A 23,424-nucleotide genomic window follows, 5' to 3' on the forward strand; every position below is an offset into this window, starting at 1 on the left:
TCCGACTCTCTGGAAAATCCTCTGTATCTCTTTGCTGATGACTCCACTCTCTGCCGCTCCATTCCTCTTCCCTCAGATCGGCAGTCTGCAGCCTCCTCACTCTCTGAAGACCTGGACAAAATCACAGACTGGTCAAACATGTGGAACATGTCTTTCAATCCTGACAAATCTCACACTCTTACTATGTCTCTCCGAAAAGATCGATTGGACAACCCTCCCATCTACTTTCTCAACAATCCTCTCCAAGAAGTTCTGTCGCTCAAGCTTTTGGGTCTCACCATCTGCCATGATCTTTCTTGGGAAAACCACATTTCCAAGCTGGCCTCCAAAGCCAGTCGCCGACTGGGCATCCTCCGTCGTGCGAAGTCCTTCCTAGGCACACCTGAGCTCCTCACCACATACAAGGCTTTCATCCGCAGCTCAATGGAATACTGTTCTCCCCTATGGGCTGGTGCTCCTGCCTCACACCTGGCTCGGCTTCACGCTGTTGAATCCAAAGCTTTCAGAATCATTGGAATCTCCCGCGATGAAGCTATCTCTGAGGGCCTTTCACTCACTCACCGCAGGCAGGTAGGTGGTCTTTCTGTCTTCTACCGACTCCTCTCCGGCCTTGCTCCCCCAGCTCTCTCTGTGCTCTGTCCCCCAAATATTCCTACAGGTCGCACAAGATCTGCCAGCCACCCTCTGATGGTTAAACTGCCGAAATCTCGGCTCTCTGCTCACCTTCACTCTTTCATTCCTCTTTTCTCCCACCTCTGGAACAAACTCCCACACTCACTTCAATCACACTCCTCCCTCCAGGTCTTCAAAACAGCTGTTCACCACCATCTCTTATCTTCCCCCATCCAAAACCTTGATCTTTTCTACCCCCACTAATTCACCCCAGATCCACCTTGTTTGAAATTCCAACTTCTTTCCTGGAAGTCTTGGCAGTGTCCATATGTTTTATACCTCTCCCACCCCCCCCCCCCCTTCCCATGCCTCCCCCCAAAGCCCTCTCCCTCCCACAGTTCTCTCGATGTCTCCATGTCTCTCGGTCCCTGCTCTCAAATGTTGTGTTTGTGTCCTTCCCCCTCTCTCCCCATCTTGTCTACCACTCCCGATGTTATTTGTTTTGTGTGTCTGTTTGTCTTTCTGTGTGATTAATGTTCGCTCTTTCACGAGCCTCGATCTTGTATACAAAAAAAACAAACAAACAAACAAAAAAAAAAACATCATGGGTGAAGTGGTAAAGTAGCCAAAAATGTTTTAATCGAATTCCTTACCATAAAAATCTGAAATTGCATGCACACGATCTATGACCCATTTGTATTGAAATAAATTTTTTATGACATCATAGGTAACATGGTTTGGCAGCCATATTGGATTTAACCTAAAACCTTAAAAAAATATCTTCTCCCAAACCACCAAATCGATTGACTTGAAACTTTGTGTGTCATTGACTAGGTATGGTGATTAAAAGATGATCATGAAAACATCATTGGTCACATGGTGTGGCAGCCATATTGGATTGAAGGAAAATATTAAATAATTATATCTCTGAAACTGCTTATACCCTATCGATGTGAAATTTTACAAATATCATCCAACACCATTGTTGCATATAGTTTGAAAAGGATGATGTCGTAGGTTACGTGGTTTGGCAGCCATCTTGGATAGAAAATCGAACCTTGTCCGATGAACATGAAACTTCACAAACATGATTCCCTACCCATGCAGTGTGTACATTTCTCAAGGTCATATGTCACATTAGCTTGAAAGCTGATATAAAAAAAAAAAATCCCTTCTCTGAAAACCACTTGACCGATCGATGTGAAACCTGTCATGTCTGGCAAAAATGTGATACTTGAGACAGCTGAAGGGATTTAAATCAAACTTTATTTTTAGGACAGTGAACGACGGCATCTACCCATTGCGGGACGATGCGGAGGCATATTGGCGACAATTGCATTGCTCTAGTTCTTTTTTCTTTTTGTAGGTATCATTTAGATACTCTCAATTTACGTCTCTCTGAGGGAACATGGCACATCTTTATGCTTCTTCCGACCTGCGAAATTGCTCAATTTCTGACTGTGGTTATTGCCCGGAGTGTTAATCCACGGGTTTCAATGCCTCTGCTAATCTGGGATTAGCATTAAAGAGTTGGCTGGTTAATCAAAGCGGTGGTTGCCGAGCGTAATTTGAGTTTGATATGTCCCCATGGTCTGTACTCTATAGCATGTAGCAATGGTGTTAGGTCGAAGCAAATAAACTTTTCCAAATCATTTTAAAAGTACAATGCAGTGTTACGCACAGAGCTTCTAGGTAAGTGGCAAGAGTGAAGACTCAGAAGAAGCAGAATTGCTCAAGAGATATTTTGAATAATAATAATATGAAGAAGAAGAAGACAAAATGTCATCGCTGTACTGATCTTTGCCACATGTCCTATACCTCAGCCCACCTCTGCGATGTTGATTGGACCCTTTTACGTCAAAGGTCCACCTAATACCTGATCTATCCACCTACATTGAAGTCACTTTTTCTCTTATTTTTTCCTTATTTTATTTTCACTTTTTAATATTTTTAGGCACCTTTACTCGGCTTTGTTCCTCAGTGGATTAAGTCAACAGGATGTTGATGGAGGTGGTCCACTCTTACTATGGATCACGTGCCCATATCGGTAGTAAAGCAATGGCGTGCAGTTGCACACTGTTTGAGATAAGGCCTCCAAGGCCAGGCTGGTAAAGCCAGGCTTCATTAGTGAGTTTTTATTAACAGCTGTTACACCAAACACCAAATTGTTGTTGTTTCACGTGTTTGCACTTGGGTTGATCTATTGTGCCCATTGGGGACTGCAATATGTGTATCTGCCTTTCTTCTGCAATAGACTGAATTAACTTGCGAAGGCCTGATTGGTGGTGTTTAATGGTTGATCGATTTATCAAAATTGTTTGCCTTAATGTTTATTGTGAATATGAGAAGGTTATCGATTTGGTGCTGCAATTGCAATCCCTGCCTCGGCACTCATCTCGGTATGATATTCATTCTTTTAAATCTGTCTGACGTCAATTTGTCAATTTGTGGCGGCGGCTTCAAAGCACTGGGGATTCCATCAGGTGACGTCATTGTTACCAAGGATAGGTGGAGCCTCGGTGGAGAAGAAGCCTTGTTTGTCGGAAGGATAAGATTTATTGAAGGTGCATTGAGCTCCAAGAGGAATGAATAGTGAGGAGGCCGAGACATGGCACGAGCCAGCAGTACCGGTTGAAGGCAATGACGAGGGCTGCGTGGATCTTGGCTCGTGATTATGATTTCTTCACAAACTCTGGATTCTCTCAGCAGTGAACTATGCCACGTTTGTGGGAGTTCTGCTTCCGGGTCGCCTTGCTCCACCCACCAGCCCATCGACATTCAAAAGCGTCGATGGTAATGTTGACCTCAGGTTTTGCTCTTAATTTTTGTTTACTCAATCTCCTTTAAAACATCTTTTAGAAGTTTTTCATTGGATGTTTTGAAGAAGCAGCTTTCCATGGATGTTGTGGCTTTTCGTTGGAATTTGATTTGTCTTTTTTTTTTTTTTTTTTTTTTGCTACACGAAAAGCAATTTTTTTTCTACTCTATTTTTTATTGTTCGGTAGAGTCGAGGTGAGCAGTGATCCTGGATTTTGGCTGTTTCACTAGAAGGGGGTTGCTGGTGGATCGCGTGCGCCCTGTAGATATCTGGGGGTTGGGGAGGGGGTACGTACAGATAAACCAATTACCGCAATAAGACATGCATGATGAATATTATGGTACAGATGAAGGCCTTATGGGTCGATAAGAGTTCAGGTGTGCCAAGAAAGGACTTTGCATGATGATTATGCCTGAGAGACCCAAGAGTTTGAGTGACTGAAAGAGCGAGAGAGAGAGGGAGACACACACACACACACACACACACACACACACACACACACACACACACACACACACGGAGAGAGGGAGAGAGACAGACATAGACAGACAGGGAGAGAGACAGATAGACAGACAGACAGAGAGAGAGAGAGAGAGAGAGAGAGAGACAGAGAGGCCATCTCACACGCACAATATTTTTGGAAACTTCCCTGAATCAACATTGCCGCTCAGGGGTTATGCTCATGCGTGCCGAGCATTCTTGGGCAGATTACATCATTTTGAAAGCCCCATATTGTTGTATTGCTTTGACAAAATGCTTTGGTTTGCTTGTTAATCAATTTTTAACTAAAATATATTTCCATTCGCGGTTGTGTTGTCTCGTCCTTTATGATTTAGCCCAATTATTTTTTGTCTTTGTGATCAAGGTTTTTTTTTTTTTCATGGCTATAGTAATGTAATGTGTGTGTTCTTGAAACTAAGAGCCACTTGGTTAGAGCGACCTGGAAATGGAGAGAGAAGAGTAAAACAAGTACAGATGCATTCAAAGTACACCGCCCCCATGCCAAATAATTAAATATCCTCCAGCGCAGCATTGCCGGGGCGCCTTAGGCGCCCGGCAATACCGCAGTGCAGCTTATAAAGAGTGCATTGGGAGGGAGAGGTGTACAATAATTCATTGATTAATTGCATAATTAAAATCAATAAAAGATTGTCATAAAATATTTTCTTAATCAATATTGGCTAATCGCATAACTAAACCACTAGTGCTTCATCCGAAGATGTATCTTCTAGAAATTTAATTAAATAAGTCATGAATAAAAAAAATTAAATAATTAATTGATTCATTGATTAATCAATAAATCAAAAATAGCCTTTATTGCCAAATCACTTGGTCATTGGCATGGCCAAATATCAGCTTCCTAACTCAAAAGGTCCCTGAGATAATGGCCAGAAGAGAAAGGAAATATATAAGTACTTAATTAATCGATAATAATTAAGTAACTCATCAATAAATTGATTAATCAAAAAACAAAAAATTACTCTTTTTGACAAAGCACTTGCTCACTATTGTGCCGAACTTTCAGCTTCCTCGCTCAAATGATGGCTGAGATATCGCCCGGACAAACAAGAAAACAAACAAACAAACAAACAACCAGAGTGAAAACTGAGTACTCCCTTTCAGCGTGCGTCATTGCCGAGCCCCCTTCGGTGCCCAGCAATGACGTTATGCAGCTCCTGGAGATGGCATAGGAATGGTGCGGTGTACAACATGAAGAAAAATAGGTATTTGCTTTCTTCTCATAAACTACACACGCAATTTCGATGAAACTTCACCACAACCTTCATCACCCGTGATGTACTAATGTTTGTTCTTCAAGGAATTAGAAAAATTGGGGTCTGAGGAGATATATGGTGTTTGGGGGGGGGGGGGGGGGGTGAGGGTTGCCCCCCAAAATAGGTATTTGTTTGTTTAAAGTCTTATGATTATGTTAGTATGATTCTACATGCTGCCCTGTCTTCTAGCAAGCACTGAAATTGGTTTAAAATACCTTTAGTCAGTGCAGTATACTGTTTTTTTATACCATGTGAGTGCCAGGGTTATTGCACCTGTGTTTATACCTCTGCCGATGAAGTTTTTGGAGGCATGATGTTTTCTCGTTGTTTATCCGTGCGTGCGGCCATCCTTCCATGATATGTTTTCATTCCCGCGGTAACTTAAGAACGACTGAAGGGATGTAAGTTAAATTTGGGACAAGTATGTTTAATGGTGAAAAGATGAACGGGTTGGAATATGAGCTCAAGAGGTCAAAGGTCAGAGGTCCCGTCAGGTAAAAATTATGTTACTGCGCCAACTTGTGAAGCAGCAAAGGGATTTTGACCAAACTTGGTACAAGTGTACATTATGATGCGAAGATGCACTGATTAGATTTTGGCGTCAAAGGTCAGAGGTCATGTCAGGTAAAAATGCGATACTTCAGAATAGCTGAAGAGCTTTAAATCAAACTTGGTACAAATATGTATAATCTATATAATAATACACAAAAAGTGTGCGGTTAATCAAAATAAACTCCCTCCCCACTGCCTTTCACCCGCCGCAACCCGTCCCGATGGACAGGGGGCTTCGCCCGCTAAAGAGCATGACGTTTCGATTTTCATGTCATGGTTGTCATAGTTGTCATAGTTGTCATAGTTGTCATAGTTGTCGAGAGGGTTCCACGCAAAGTATTGACATGGGCATTGAGGAAGTTAGGAGTGGAGGAATGGTTGATCAGAGTAGTGATGGCAATGTACAAAAGAGTGCGCGCAGCTGTAACGACGAAGGACGGGAACAGTGGTGAGTTTGAGGTGAAGGTGGGAGTGCATCAGGGGTCGGTACTAAGTCCACTACTATTTGTAGCTGTGATGGAGGTGCTGGCTCAGAACGTAAAGGAGGGTTTACCATGGGAGTTGTTGTATGCAGATGATCTGGTGTTGATTGCGGAAAGTATGGATGGACTGAAGGAAAAGATGAACAAGTGGAAGGAATGTATGGAGACAAAAGGTCTGAAGGTGAATATCGGAAAGACGAAGGTGATGGCAAGTGGTAAAGCATGTGGTGAGGTGGAAAGAACTGGGAAGTGGCCCTGTGCTGTGTGTAGGAAGGGTGTCGGAGTGAACTCCATTCAGTGTACAATGTGCGCTGAGTGGGTTCATCAAAAATGTAGTGGTCTGAGAGGGTCATTAACCAGTGTGGCAGCTACATTCAAATGTAAGGTGTGCACAGAGGGAGCTTCACATGGAGGAAATGTTGAGTTGGATCTTGGAGACGGCGTGAAGCTGGAAGGTGTGAAAACATTTTGCTACCTCGGAGACATGCTGAATGGAGAAGGTGGATCAGACTCGGCAACGGTTGCATGAGTGAGATGTGCATGGAAGAAGTTTCGGGAACTGAGTGGCGTGCTGATGAGGAGGGGAGTGTCGTTGAAGCTGAAGGGAAAGGTGTATGCTGCATGTGTGAGAAGTGTTATGATTTATGGGAGCGAGACATGGGTAATGAACGTAGAGCAGCAACGAAGGTTGGAAAGGGTGGAAATGCGAATGGTTCGATGGATGTGTGGAGTATCGTTGAGAGAGAGGAAGACAAATGATGAATTGCGAAAAATGATGGGAATAGAGCCTGTGATTGATGCTGTGAAGAGGAACAGATTGAGATGGTTTGGTCATGTGTTGAGGAAGGATGAAAGTGACTGATTGAGAAGAGTGATGGAAATGAATGTAGAAGGAAGTAGAGGACGGGGGAAGACTGAGAAAGACTTGGCTAAAGATGGTGGAAGAAGAAATGCGGGCAAGGGGGTTAACAAGGAGAGATGCAGAAAATAGGGCAAAATGGAGAAGATTGTCATGGGGACCGCAAGGCTAACCCCCGCTCTAGCAGGGAAAATGGCCTTTAAAATGCATGTTGTTGTTGTTGTTGGTTGTCAGTTGTTATTGACTGAAATCTCCTGTGGCGATCTACTGCGATTTACATTGACTGAAATCTGCTGTGGTGATCTACTTAAAATTTACATTGACTGAAACCTGCTGTGGTGATCTACTATTTATGAAAAACTACTTCGTCTCCCGCTTACTCTTGTCTCCCGCTTACTCTTGTCTCCCGCTCCCTTTATTGTATGTTTTATGTGTCCGTGCATGTTTTCGTGTTTAATGTGTGTTAGCTCTCACACGAGCCTCGACTCTACACAAAAAAAAACAAAAGAAAAACACCCGCTCCTTAAGGGAGTGGCAAAGGAGTTTTTTTTTTAAACCAAGCCAAGTTGTATAACTTTGCAAAATATGCAAATAATAATATGCAAAAAGTGCACGGTTAACCAAAATAAACTCCCTCTTTGCTGCCTTTCACCCGCCACAATCTTTCCCGATGGACTGGGGGCCCCGCTCCCTGTGGAGCGCGATATTTAGATTTTCATGCCACGGTCGTCGTAGTCGGTGACCGACTGAAATCTGCTGCAGCGATCTACTACAATGTACGAGAAACACCCGCCCCTTAGAGAGTGGCAAGGGAGTTTTTTTTCCAGCGGTTTATTACCCTGTGCTCGTGAAGCAAAAAGCAGCGTGAGGCATTCGGTTGCGTGCGTACGTGTATACGTGTGGCGTACGGGTATACGTGTGGCGTGTCATTTTCGAGGCAACCTTTAGTCCGATTGACATTAAATTTTACCATAGGAGCGCCTCCGCCTGTATAATTCTTTTACTCAAAATTATGACGTTGTAGGTCATGTGGTATGGCCGCCATCTTGGAAAAACGTTACACCTCTATATCTCCAAAACTGCTCAATGGAAAAAGTTGAAACAAGGCTCATTGTGAAGTACTCCCCATGGGGAATAATATTTGTTGATGATGATGTCATCGGTGTCTTCATTATGACATCATAATTCAACAACTACAACACTTGATCTGATCAGTATGGGAAAAACAAATTCCTCTGCAACTTAGTCCGATGGACAGGAAATGTTCACCTTAGGTGCAACTCCACCTGTAGAATTATTTAATGATAATTATGACGTCATGGGCCACGTGGTATGGCCGCCATCTTGGAAAAAACGAAAAAGGTTGCACCTCGATATCTCCGAAAGCGCTGCATAAAAAAAAATGAGACATGGCTCATTGTAAAGAACTCTCCATGGGCAATAAAATATGTTAATAATGATGTCATAGGTGCCTCCATTATGACGTCATAATTCTACAAGTACAAAACTTCATCCGATCAAGATGAAATTTCTTGAGTGTCATCTCGGGATAAATTGACGGAGAAAAAAAAATAATGACGTCATCGGTCACGTGGTTCGGCCGCCATATTTGTTTTTAACACAAAAGCCTTAAAAACCACTGAAAACACGTGCTGGCGAGGGTCTGCAATCTCTGATTGCTTTTCCTGTTGTTTTTGCATTGACTAGCTGTTAAAATTGATTAGTTGAGTAAAAAGAAATGAAGTCCGTCACCTACTGCCGAGAATAGCTGCCTCCATTGGAGGCTAACATTGTAAGCTGACCGACACACATCACACCAACTCTGCTTGCATATAACTTGACGTATAACTTTCCATAGTCGTTGTGCGCTTTATGCGATTAACAATGTTTATTTACATTTTTCTTGTTGTAGAGATCGTTGACCATGATTCTGATAATCTTCCATTACATATCATTGTTTTATTCAAAATACATGGTTTTATGAATTTGTTTGAGTTTGCATCACCACGAGACGATCATTTCTATACAGATATCTGAGACTCACTGAAGAGCTAAATTACAGAGGAATATGGTTAAAGCATTGAGAACATTGTCGAAAGGTATTGCAAATGGGGTATACAGGCAGCTAACCTGAACAATGATCTCTTGCACACACGGTTAGTAACAAACACAGGATGAACGTTACCTCTTTATCTGTATCGAAACAGATGGAACCAGCGAAAATTGACATTATCGATCTGATCAAAGCACATTGCTCTGCTCAAGAAGTTACAAAAGAAAATAAAAGTTTTTTTAGAGTTGTTACCACTCTTTGCCCTACTTGCGCATTTTGAAAGTTTATTTTTTTTAACTTCTCAGGGTTGTTTTTATAATTGCTCATGCTTGAATTTTAATTGCTACTTGTCAAATACCAAGCTTAATCAAACTTTGAGAAAGATGCTTTCCTTTAGTGAAAGGAACCAAGAGCCCTCTCTCCACTGCAATACTGTTGGTGGAGGAATTCGGGTGAACTATTTGATGTAATTGTATGTACTGAACCTATAAGCTATCGAGGAGATCAAAGCTATGTGGACTGGCCCCTTAAGATTTATTTGGTTATTAGCTCTGCCACCAAAGGTGGATGGAGGTTATGTCTTCACCTCATGTCTGTTTGTGGTCTATCTCATTTGTTTGTTTGTCTCTGAGTGCGATAAATCGCGATTGCTTTCAGCTATCTTCGTCAAATTTTACCAGATGATTCCGAAAGACAAAAGGGAGCCTGACACTGTTTTTGACTATATAGGTCAAAGGTCAAGGTTATCTTGTTTGTCCAGGTGATATCTCAGCCATCCTTTGAGCTAGGAAGCTGAAATTTGGGCACAATAGTGAGCACGTGCTTTGGCCAAAACGTGATTTTTTATTTTTTTATTCATTGATTAATTACTTAATTATTTTATTATCGATTTATAAAGTACTTATTTATTTTCTTTCTTGTCTGGGCAATATCTCAGGCACATTTTGAGCTAGAAATCTCATATTTAGGCATGGCAGTGACCAAGTGATTTGACTATAAAGGATATTTTTGATTCATTGATTTAATTTGTCGATAAACTGATTAATTAAGTGTTTTAAGGTTACAGATTCGGATGAAGCAGTGGTGGTTTAGGTATGCTATCAGCCAATTGATGAAGAAATTTATTATTTTATGATTATATTATTCATTTATTTTAATTGCACAATTAATCAATCAATTATTGTTTCTCTCCATTTTCGTCTACCTCCTGTCAGGCTACCTCCTGGTGCCTTCTTGTTTGTCCGTCTGTGCACAGGATATCTAAAAAAAACTATGGATGAATTTTGGAAGAAATTTGGTGGACATGTTGGGTGTGTGACAAGGTTGAATTGATTAGATTTAGGGTGAAGTTTCAGATCCGATATATTTTTTGAAAGTGATACTTCACCATTGAGAGATGGATTCACAAACCATATATAGCAGGATATTTCAAAAGGTTCTGGATGTATTATGCATAACCTTGATGGATGAGTTGGGAGGTGACAATAACAAGTCGATTCGATTTTGGTTCAGGTCTGAATCCAGATCCGGCCTGTCAGTGGGATACAAAACGTAAACTGTTCAGCCTGGTGGAGGTTTGCTTTCTATCGAGTGTCGTTGTCGTTCTCCCTTTTTCCTTCGGTTGTACTCCCATACAGTCTGATTCACAGTGCACATAACTGGCTTTGTATCATAAAGAAGCTGTTTGTCTTTCAAAAATGGGAATGCAAGTCTTGAATTGGTGCATTTTTTGCTAGTGCTTAGCTGATCTTGTCCTGTTTTATTTCCTTTTAATACATTGTTGAGGGTCATGGAAGAGTGAAGTGACAGTGGGAAAAATGACGATGTGCCAACACTGAGGCAGGGGGCAACAGTTGGACAAAAAATAAGGGAATTAATGAATGGGAAAAGAGGAGAAAGGAGGAGAGATGTATACAGTAACCTGAAAGTAAGTGGGTTACATTATGTAGGCGTAATGGGAGTAGAGAAGATTGCAGATGACTTGAAATGGTGGTGCACCACCTGCTTCAAGACCTGGATGGAAGAGTGCAAGTGAACCACTTTGTTTATGGCAGTTCCATGATGACCAGGAGGGGCCCACTGGAAGAATGTCTGCATCCTGGAGCAGCGGAGGAGGCTGAAAGAGCAGAGGGAGCTGGACCAGAGGAGAGGTGGAAAATAACAAATGAGGCCACAAACGTTTCTGTGACGTGAGAAGAACAGGCCTCATGCTTCGACCTCATTGTAGGAAATGTCAATAATGTTGAGAGCTTTATATTCCATAGAAATCAGGGGAGAGAGTGGTGTGATGCTGGGGCACCAAGACCATAGGGGAGAGTGGTACTTCATTGAGCTTTGGATAAGGCCTTATTGGCTGTGAGTAGTTCTTATTTTTCCAACACAAATGACATAGAACGATGTAGGTGCCCAGTCTGCTGCCTGCCAAGGCTTGACTTGTTCAGAGACATTTTAATTTCTAAAATTCTGGCTTTGCGTCCATTGTAACTGCAATCGCTCTTTAGCAGCTCATATTCATAATGAAAAAAATGTACATGCATGCTTGTTTGTTTTTAATGATGAGGAGCCTTGCAATAATTTACTAAAATGGGTATCAGTCTTTGAACATGCAAGGGAATTCCTGGAAAATTACTTGAGCTGTGTTCATATATACTGTACATGGATATGGATGTGTTGACATATGTCTGGACGAGGATACGACAAGCGGATACGATTGTTGTGATCGCACCATGCAGCGATTAAAATCGTATCCGCAATGGCACCGGATGGAAAATTGCTGCCATTGACGTCATAATCGTTAACACCTGGAATATCGCTAACCATGCCGCTCCATTTTTCTCTGATCAGTACTGAAGGAGTTTAGAAATGATGGAGGTGGTCAGGCGAAACCCTTGCCTCGATGACCCAGGAATCCCTGAGCACAAATATCCTCTGTCCACAATGTTTGGGTCTGCCTTGCTGATGTCTTGGGGGCCGTAAACAGGCCAGCGGTACAGAGAACGTTCCATCCTTGACCTAGCTGGTGCCATCTTGCTCGTTTGTGCAGGGAACACCTATTTCCGCATTTGTGACGCACTTTTTATTCTTATCTATAAACTTGTATATGTGAACACCGTGTCCGATTTCCCGGCATGCCTTTGCCATATCCCCATGCCATATATGTATCCGTATCTGTGTATATGTGAACAAAGCCGTATGTTGATCGATCCGATGTTATCCCTTCTTAACCAAGCGACTGGGCTAATGGCAATCTGTTCAGGGTTTTAGAACGTTCCTGCTAAATTTGCAATTTCGATGGAATTGTCTTTTTGATCTGGAGATATCTCTGGCTGACTTAGATTTATTATTGGAGCTTTCATGCCAGAGCTGGATGACATGTACCATGTTGAGTTGTAATTAATGAGGGTTTTTTTTACAGCAACATACTGTCCTACCATCCTGTGTTTTCATTTACGAATTACGTTCCCACTGCCATCCCCTACACTGCAAACCCAAATGTTGTCATGTTGCAATGGAGCCCAGGAGCACAGTTATCACGAGCATTCCCTATAAAAAAAACCTCGTGCATCCCACCAATGGATATATATCCTATAAATTGCACAAACAGTTGATATATTTTACATTGTGGGTGCAATCCCCTATCCCTTTCTGTTTTAACCTCACTAACCTTACCTAAACAAGCTGCTTTTTTAATGTTGAAGGCTCCATTCACTGACTCTATAGTCCTCATCAAGGCTAGACTTTAATATAATAACTGCATAGCGAGAATGTAAAGATGAGGAGTGAAAATGAGTAAGAAAAGTGTATGATGTTTGTTTGTAAGAAAGAGATATTGAAGCTTGCCCGGTAGCTGATAGTTTGAGTGAGGCAGAAAGCAAGACCAGCAATCCTGACACGGAGAGTGTAAGATGGTTCCGGGCACCACTTTGACTCTCCTAAGTCCGAACGGTAGTACTACCCTGAGCGGTTGCTGTCTACAACCTACTCCCTAAAAAAGCGGTCCAACCGGATGGGTGTTTTTTTGGAGACACCATCTCCTTACAGGATGGCCGTTGGCTCACGGAGGGAGCTCATCCGCCCTTTAACAGGTATTGTTTTTAGTCCTACTGGGTTTTCGCAGCCACCCTCCCCATTGGCAAGCCAGTGAGGGGTGTCGGGTTAGATGCGGACGACCCGACCATGCGGCAGGTAGCACTGGGTTACATGTTACCAGTGGCAGTCAAGAGATCGACCTGACTAATAATTAGCCCACTACCCCACTAAGTTTCCCCATACCCCACGGTCCCTCAGTATCGTCAATCTTCCATCAGCGTAGATTTTGCATACAAAAATCAAATGATGTTCACTCGAACGTAGTTACAGTTTTGGGAAGAATGGAAGCTCGACAGCATAACAAGCGACTTGTTTCATTATCGTAAATTTCTGTTAAAACGTCATCATGCGGTGTAAGTAAGGTCACTGCTTATGGCCTATTAAAGATTATTGTGAATATTGCTGTGGTAAAGGTCGCCTAATAATCCTGATAATGCTTTCATGTCGCAATATCATTTGGTAGACTTTGGGGTTGTAGGCCTCAGGCCATTTGTGAAATTCAATCAAGGAGTATTGTGAGGAAAGATGGTGAAGTTATATTGTGGGAAATTGATTTGAATATACCGATGTATGTAGTACATTTTCATCATTGTAAACGCCTTATGTTATCTCCATTAAGCGAGGGCCTATTTGCTTCCTATTATTTATTTGTTCACAATAACCTCATCGTTGCCTGCATCGACAGCGCACTTCCTCCTCCTGATATTCTTCCTTCTTGTTCTTCAATTGTATCTCGTTCATTCTTGCTGTTGTTTTTTTTTCTTTCCTAACATGTAACTTCTCCCTCATCTACACCGATTTGTCTTTATCAGTCAATTATTCGACCTCCTTTGATATGATCATCAATTCCAGAGTGGTTTAATTACCCAAATATTAAGCAGTAAATATCGAAATAAATTGTTGATCATAACCAAACATTTTACACAGTTGTCCCAAGTGATGTGCACAATTAGCCTTTGTGCATCATCGTTGCCAGGGTTAGGGTCATCATTGCAATTGGACCTCTGGGGATTGTGCTATAAATTTATATTGTGCTCTGGCCTAAGGCCTTGATGGTGTACAACAAGATGCAGAATGAGACCTCTGGTTAAAGAAAATGTTCAGCTTATTACCTCTGCCAAAAAAGGTGGACAGAGGTTATGTTTTCACATCTGTCTGTCTGTTTGCTTGTTTGTCTGTCTGCCTGTCAATAAGCTATCTCAAAAGGTTGTGGACGGATTCAGACGAAATTTGGTGAAGAGGTTGGGTGTGTGACAAGGACAAAATGATTGGATTTTGGTGAAGATCTGGAACTGGATAGGATTTTTTTTTTTAAGTGATTCTTCACAATTGAGGGATGGGGCCAAAAACGATATGTAACACAGTACTTCACAAAGTTGTGGACTAGTTTTTGAGTTTTTGGCTCAAGGCTTCACGAAGCGGTTGGCCAGGCCTGATGTTCAATTTAAGGTGGCTAGGCTTACAGGAGCAAGGCTCATGAAAGAGAAAGGTAGAAATGACAGTGTGGGAAATATCAAGAGAATGAATGAACAGGAAAAGAGGAAAGGGAGGAGGGGAGGAACTGCCTTTAGAGGCCATTTTTCCCCGCAGAGCAGGGGTTGGCCTTTTTTGGGCACGTTGGTCCCCTTTTTGAAGCAATGTTTTATGGCCGGATGCCCTTCCTGCCGCCAACCCTGTTGGTCGCCTCTTGCGACATGCAGGGAATTACCAGTGAACTGGTACTCAATTTTCCGACTTCGGAAGGATGACAGGCTGAGTCAACCCCCCTGGCGTTAATTCAGCGATTGACCGGGATTTGAACCCAGGATCCCAAGCCGCCACCCTAACCGTGAAGCCAACACCAGGCTGGAGGAGGGGAGGAAACACTGAAATTAGCAAGTAAGATTTAGGTTGGGTTATGAAAGGTTAATGGGGGTAATAAATTGTGTCGGAATTGGATATGCCAAGAGACTTCCTTGACATCCTGGAGGGAAGAGTGAGACTGAGAGAACAGCCTTTAGAAAGTCGCTCAGTAGATTCGAGTAGTGAGTAAGAAAGTTGAGGTGTACAGTCATCCTAAATGTGAAAGTTTAACCAGAAGGGAGTTACTGCAAGAACGCGCTTGACTGCAACCGCCTCCCTGCAGCATGCTGTTGGTATCAGGGTCTTGAGGATGGATAGGAAAACTGCAGGTGAGATGGGACAAACTGGTGTAAGTGAGTAAGTAGTAAACCCTCAGAAAGTGTTCACACCCTTTGACGTTTTTCACATTTTGTTGTGCTACAGTCTGAATTTAAAATGGATTAAATTGAGAATTTCTGTGTCACTGATCTACATATAATACTCCATAATGTCAAAGTGGAAATATTTTTTGGCCTTTTTACAACATAATAAAAATTGAAATACAGAAATATCTAATTTACATAAGCATTCAACCCCCTGAGTCAATACTTCTTCGAAGTGCCTTTGACAGTGATTACAGCTTCGAGTCTTCTTGGATATGTCAGTGTCAGCTTTGCACAACTGTATTTTGGGAGTTTCTCCCATTCTTTCGTGCAGATTTGCTCAAGCTCTGTCAAGTTGGATGGGGAGCGTCGGTGAACAGCAATCTTCAAGTCTTTCCACAAATTCTGTCATGGGATTCAGGTCTGAGCTTTGGCTGGGCCGCTCAAGGACTTTAACGCTCTTGTTCTGAAGCCATTCCAGTGTTGCTTTGGATGTATGCTTGGGGTCATTGTCCTGTTTGAATGTAAATCTTCGCCACAGTTGAAGGTCTTTTGCACTCTGAAGCAGGTTCTCCTCAAGGATTTGCCTGTATTTGGCTCCATTCATTGTTCCCTCTATCCTTGCAATACAAGTCTTCCAGTCCCTGCCATTGAAAAGCATCCCCATCGCATGATGCTGCCACCACCATGCTTCATGGTTGGCATGATGTTAGATGGGTTGACAGAGATTGAGCAAATCTGCAAGAAAGAATGGGAGAAACTCCCCAAATACAGTTTTGCAAAGCTGACACTGATATATCCAAGAAGACTCGAAGCTGTGTTCGGTTTCCGCCAGACGTAGCACTTTGCATTCAGGTGAAAGAGTTCGATATTCATCTCATCAGACCACAGAATATTTTACGTCATGCACAGCCTTTCACATGCCTTTTTGCAAACTCCAGGCATGCTGTCATGTGACTTTCTCTCAGGAGTGGCTTCCATCTGGCAACTCACCCATAAAGCCTAGATTTATGGAATGCTACAGAGACTGTTGTCTGTCCTTCCAGTAGGTTCTCCAATCTCAGCCAAGTAACTCTGTAGTTCTGTAGTTCTGTCAGAGTGGTCTTTGGATTCTTGGACTGACCAAGGTCCTTCTTGCCCAGTTGCTCCGTTTGGCCAGCTCTAGGAAGGCAGACTGCCAGTCTAGGAAGAGTCTGGGTAGTTCCATATTCTTTCCATTTCCTAATGATGGAGCTCACTGTGCTCTTGGGAACTATTAACACTCTAGAAATTGTTTTATGTCCTTCCCCAGAGGGTTATACTGTGTGGTTTGCCATTGCCTTTCTGGTATTGTTTGCTCGGGTTATATTGTGGAGTTTGCCTCTCTATCCTTTTAAATGCTGAGTATAAAGCAAGGAAGCAGCACGTACCATTTTTAAAGTCTTTGGTGTGATGCAGCCGAGGTTTTAACCACCGTCCTCCCAGTCTCTGAAGAGTGGATGCTTTAACCATTATGTACGAGTTTCGTTCTCTTACAAGGGCCAGAGAGATATGGGTCTGGACAAGAAAGTGATCAGAAGAGTCAATGGGGGCAGAAGAGGAACGGGAGAGATTGGATGGAACGTTGGTCATTATTCAGTCTGGGAGGGAGGACATACTAGTAGGGAAAATCCAGTTATTCCATAAATATATTGGAAATCGCCTTCCCCCCACCCCTCCCACTTTCCCCAAAATTATGTGGCACAGCCACTCTCCGCATTAAAATGACCAAGAGAGAACGTGTGTGTAGATATACTACATGAGGATTCATTTTGGAAATGATTCTTCAAGATCAGTTGGTCACATGGACAGAGCAAAGGCCAGCATAATGAAATGACCACATTCTGGGAATTCTCACGCCACGTTGTTGCACTGCCTATGATCCAATAAAAGATTGCATTTCATGCCAAGCTCCATTAAATGCATTATATTATCGTCAGGTTTATGGGAGTAGTGATTTCACAGATGTTGGTTTCTGTTAAGGAAAGGAAAAGTGCACCATGACACCTACTTGATTGACTATGGGGAATGATAATAATTTACCATTACGTTGAATCAGTCAAACAACCTGTTCCCTCTATCTGGTGTTGGGCCCCTGGTGTTGGGCCCTGGTGTTGGGCCCTGGTGTTGGGCCCTGGTGTTGGGCCCTGGTGTTGGGCCCTGGTGTTGGGCCCTGGTGTTGGGCCCTGGTGTTGGGCTAGCGGCTCGGGTGCCGGCTTAGGATTCCTAGGATCCTGGGTTCGAATCCCGGTCAATCGCTGAATTAACGCCAGGGGGGTTGACTCAGCCTGTCATCCTTCCGAGGTCGTGCTAATTGAGTACCAGTTCACTGGTAATTCCCTGTTTGTCGTTAAAGGCGGCAAAAAGGGTTGGCGTCAGGAAGGGCATCCGGCCGTAAAACATTGCTTCAAAAAGGGGACCAAAAAAACAACAACAACCACGGTGCCCGAAAAAGGCCAACCCCCGCTTGCGGGGAAAAATGGCCTCTAAAGGTGGTTATATATATTTTTAACCTGTTCGATTTGTCCTCAAACGAATGGGACATTTTCACAGTTTTTCCGTTCTCAAAAAATGGTGTATCCTGAAAGTCTGGTGTATCCTGAAACCAAGTCTGGTGTATCCTGAAAGTCTTTTTCAAAGCATGTCTGGTCAAATTGAAAGTTATGAACCAGGTAAAATAATGACATGACATCAGTGACATCACTCAAAAGGAGCTCGTATGTCTGCTTACTGAAGAGATCCTTGGCCCAGATCATTACTGAATAGATCATTAATACTTGAATAGATCATACACTGTTAGCGAAGTGAAAGCTAATTGGAATTTTTTAATGGTAACATTACGCTGCCGCAGGAAAAAGGCAATTTTATTTTACTGAAGAATGCAAGGAATCTATATATACAGTATAATAGGCTAATGCTGTCTGTCTGTCCTACCCCGAAACACGGAAACATTAATCGAAAAGGAAAAAAATATTGAGTCAAAGTTGCTTCAAATTCATCCAATCCTATGGGAAAATTAGAATTTTTACAATCTACTATATAAGAGAGCCGTTTGTCTGTCTGTGTGTTGCCATTTTTCTCAGACATGGGTGAACGGATCTTCGTCAAACTTTCAGAGGTTCATTAGTGAGTGCCTGGGAGTGTTTTAGGGGGAGTGGGGGGGGGGGGGGGGGGGACAACAAAAAAAAAAATTGGAAAATAAAAAGGTCATTTTAATGGATTTTTTAAAAATCGCTCTATAGTGCCTCAATCTTTTTGATTAATGACAGTTGTACACATTCACATAAATAAAGACAAAACAATCACCGGACATTTGAATACAAATAATTAAACAATTTCAGAAGCGGTCGAAGTTGGTGTTAAGGCTTCTTCTTCTTCTTCTTCCTGAACGTCATCAAACTTAACTCAGAAACGTTGTCAATGGCACTTTCAGCAGCATATATTCAACGAAAAGGTAAAATGATGATTTGACGTTTGTGATGGATTTTGATTTGGATGTACTGTAATTGCTTTTCCATTATATTTGCCCTCATTTCAAATATGTTAATGTTTCTTTTTCCCTTGAGCAACGCCAGGTACTCCAGCTATAAATGCTTATACACCTTACTCGGGTTACAAATACAACTTTATCTGGGGGGTAACATAGTCTATGTGGCCCTGGCCTCATGTGGAGGTGTGGGGGACCGGGAGAGGGGCGGAAATTCTCCATGTAAATGTGCACCGTGGAGCGCCACCTGGTGATGGTGGCAGAGGGTGTTACAATTTTTTGTTTTTTACTTGGGCAACACTGAGGTTAAAGCACTCTTTGCACTGGTAAATCTTTCCTCCTTCCCTTACCGAGCTCTCCCCACCTCCTCCAAAACGGAGGAGCCCGTCAAACCCACCCCCAAAAGATGTATATGTAGTATATCTTTCCCCTCCCTCTCCTCTCACCTCTCCCGCCCCCTCCCCCTTCCAATCTCCCCACTCCCTTCCTCACCTCTCCCTCTCCTGCCTCCCCCCACCTCCCCTGGCAATGCCAGGTACTCCTGCTAGTTCGACATAAACATTGAACCCAGGCAGTGTATAGGCAACAGACCACTGCCTCGATTGCTCTTGAAAAAAAAAACATCTTTACTGTTAAGAAATATGTATTTTTTTTTTTTTTTTTTTTTTTTTTTTTTTTTTTTTTTTGTATACAATATCGAGGCTCGTGAAAGAGCGAACATTAATCACACAGAAAGACAAACCGACACATAAAACATATAACATAGGGAGCGGTAGACAAGATGGGGAGAGAGGGGGAAGGACACAAACACAACATTTGAGAGCAGGGACCGAGAGACATGGAGACATCGAGAGATCTGAGAGAGGGCGAGGGCTTTGGGGGGGGCGTGGGAAGGGGGCAGTGGGAGAGGTATAAAACATATGGACACTGCCAGGACTTCCAGGAAAGAAGTTGGAATTTCAAACAAGGTGGATCTGGGGTGAATTAGCGGGGGTAGAAAAGATCAAGGTTTTGGATGGGGGAAGATAAGAGATGGTGGTGAACAGCTGTTTTAAAGACCTGGAGGGAGGAGTGGGATTGAAGGGAGTGAGGGAGTTTGTTCCAGAGGCGGGAGAAAAGAGGAATGAAAGAGTGAAGGTGAGCGGAGAGCCGAGATTTCGGCAGTTTAACCATCAGAGGGTTGCTGGCAGATCTTGTGCGACCTGTAGGAATATTTGGGGGACAGAGCACAGAGAGAGCTGGGGGTGCAAGGCCGGAGAGGAGTCGGTAGAAGACAGAAAGACCACCTACCTGCCTGCGGTGAGTGAGTGAAAGGCCCTCAGAGATAGCTTCATCGCGGGAGATTCCAATAATTGTGAAAGCTTTGGTTTCAACAGCGTGAAGCCGAGCTAGGTGTGAGGCAGGAGCACCGGCCCATAGGGGAGAACAGTATTCCATTGAGCTGCGGATGAAAGCCTTGTATGTGGTGAGGAGCTCAGGTGTGCCGAGGAAGGACTTCGCACGACGGAGGATGCCCAGTCGGCGACTGGCTTTGGAGGCCAGCTTGGAAATGTGGTTTTCCCAAGAAAGATCATGGCAGATAGTGAGACCCAAAATCTTGAGCGACAGAACTTCTTGGAGAGGATTGTTGAGAAAGTAGATGGGAGGGTTGTCCAGTCGATCTTTTCGGAGAGACATAGTAAGAGTGTGAGATTTGTCAGGATTGAAAGACATGTTCCACTTGTTTGACCAGTCTGTGATTTTGTCCAGGTCTTCAGAGAGTGAGGAGGCAGCAGACTGCCGATCTGAGGGAAGAGGAATGGAGCGGCAGAGAGTGGAGTCATCAGCAAAGAGATAGAGAGGATTTTCGAGAGAGTCAGAGAGATCATTGATGAAGACCAGAAAAAGCACGGGGCCCAGAACACTGCCTTGGGGAACTCCAGCCTGAACAGGAAGAGGAGATGAGAGAAACCCATTCAGGGCCACACGTTGACGACGACTAGAGAGGAAGTCCGCCAGCCATGCGTGGAGATTTCCATGGATACCAAAGGAGGAGAGTTTGGTGAGCAGAGCGGGGTGCCAGGCCGTGTCGAAGGCACGTGATATGTCGAGGGAGACAGCTCTAATTTCCTGTTTGGCATTGAGGACCTCCATCCATTGTTGAGACAGCAGAAGCAGCATGTCCAGAGTAGAGTGACCTGGTCTGAAACCAAATTGATGATCAGAGATCAAGCCATTGGAGAAGAGGAAAGATTTCATATCAGAAGCAATGATGGATTCCATGACTTTGCTGATAATTGGGAGAAGGCTGATTGGTCTGTAGTTGCTAGGATCTGTTTTTGCACCTTTTTTGTGCAAAGCGGTGATGTTGGCTGATTTCCAAGCAGATGGCAGTTGTATGTTATGTATTGTTATAGCAAATCAATGTATGTATATATATATATATCTATATATAATTATATATCTGTGCAGTGTCTGTGTTGTCACTGAACTACTCCCTCAACTTTTGTGAAATCGTACCAAACTTCTGGTATGCACATATCTCTCCCGTCGGTATGTATTTTTTTTTTTTGAAAAAATTTCCAATTTCTTTTATTTTTTTTTTGGGGAAAGTTTTTTTTTTTTCAACTTCAATTGTTTATAAAATGAGATATCACGTATATTACAAATACATTTGTGCAAAATAATTGTTTTAATTATGATTGGTGTAAACCATGACAAAACGGCAACTCGGGTGCGGTCATTTATCTATATATCTACATATCTGGGCAGTGGGGTGGCCCTTATTTTTGCAAGTTTGAAATGTTAAGCTCTCACCGTCTACAACTGGTCCATTTTCCCTAAAAACGAATCAGGCCAAATGTCAGCTAAAGTCATAAATATTTAGAGGTAGTCCAGCACCCTTGAACATTTCCCCCAATGGGCCATGTGATTGAGGTCACGTAACACTAAAAACACATATCACAGATAATACAGTATGTATCACAGAAATAAATAAACACCGTTTGATAAAACATGCTTGTGAATAATTATCACATCTATGGACTAGAAATATAAAATATAAAAATAAAAAAATATATATAAAATCTTGATTCTTGAAGGTGCCTGGACTACCTCTAAATATAAACAGACTTGTATGAAATTTTTTGACTGCAGTGTTTCTATCCCAAATGGATCACATTTAGGCCATGAGAACATTCAAATTAACATTTTAAAATTTCCACCCCATTTAAGGGCCACCCCACTGGGCAGTCAGTGTCTGTGTTGTCACTTAACTACTCCCTCAAACTTTTGTTTCCGTGGTTGTGAAGTGTTTTTAATAACGTGGTGATGCATTTGAATGACGTGGTGGTGAGGTATTTATAATTACGTAGTGGTGAGGTGTTTTGAATTATGTGGTGGTGAGGTGTTTTGAATTACTTGGTGATGAGGTGTTTTGAATTATTTGGTGGTGAGGTTTTTTAAATTACGTGGTGGTGAGGTGTTTTGAATTACATGGTGGTAAGGTGTTTTGAATTACGGGGTTGTGATGTGTTTTAAATTATGTGGTGGTGAGGTGTTTTGATTTACATGGTCCTAAGGTGTTTTGAATGGCATGGGGGTGAGGTGTTTTGGATTACGTGGTGGTGAGGTATTTTAAATTTGGTGGGGGTGAGGTGTTTTGAATTACTTGGGGGTGAGGTGTTTTAAATTACTTGGTGGTGACGTGTTTTAAATTAGGTGGGGTGAGGTGTTTTAAATTACGTGGGGGTGAGGTATTTTAAATTACATGGTGGTGAGGTGTTTTGAATTACGGGGTTGTGATGTGTTTTTAATTATGTGGTGGTGAGGTGTTTTGATTTACATGGTCCTAAGGTGTTTTGAATGGCATGGGGGTGAGGTGTTTTGGATTACGTGGTGGTGAGGTATTTTAAATTTGGTGGGGGTGAGGTGTTTTGAATTACTTGGGGGTGAGGTGTTTTAAATTACTTGGTGGTGACGTGTTTTAAATTAGGTGGGGTGAGGTGTTTTAAATTACGTGGGGGTGAGGTATTTTAAATTACATGGTGGTGAGGTGTTTTGAATTACGTGGGGGTGAGGTATTTTAAATTACATGGTGGTGAGGTGTTTTGAATTACGTGGTGGTGAGGTGTAATCGTCCCAAACTTCCAGTCTGCACCTACCCCTCCCGTATGTATGTGCTGAGGGGTTCTTTTTTGAATTTTATATATTTTTTCAACCTAAATTGCTTGTAAAAATGTAATATCACAAACACTACAAATAAATTTGTACAAAATAATTGTTTGCATTATGATTGCTCTAAATCATGACAACACAGCAACTCAGGTACAGTCATTATCCTCAGCTAAAATAAGCCCGTTCCTCAGTAACGATACGTGCGCTCGCCGAGCCAGGCTAGTATATATAAGCGCGAAGCAGGCCTCCCCGTGCCCCCCGTTCACCCGGCCTCGATGCGTCCTTGTTTGTCACGCTTCAGCGGCAAGCCTCGCCCGTAT

General features: G+C 42.6%; 1 protein-coding gene across 1 annotated transcript in view; it reads left to right on the forward strand.

The window, feature by feature from the left end:
• Positions 1-3,068: 3,068 nt before the first annotated feature.
• Positions 3,069-23,424, forward strand: part of LOC144888248 (uncharacterized) — a 31,704-nt gene continuing 11,348 nt past the window's right edge. The window contains exon 1 of the mRNA XM_078769284.1: positions 3,069-3,405. Coding sequence (XP_078625410.1) covers positions 3,287-3,405 — 119 coding nt within the window. The 5' untranslated portion in view covers positions 3,069-3,286. The remainder of the gene's footprint in view (positions 3,406-23,424) is intronic.

The sequence above is a fragment of the Myxine glutinosa genome, unplaced genomic scaffold (assembly GCF_964187855.1).
Source record: "Myxine glutinosa unplaced genomic scaffold, kmMyxGlut1.1 SCAFFOLD_1961, whole genome shotgun sequence".
In the NCBI taxonomy this organism is placed as follows: Eukaryota; Metazoa; Chordata; class Myxini; order Myxiniformes; family Myxinidae; genus Myxine; species Myxine glutinosa.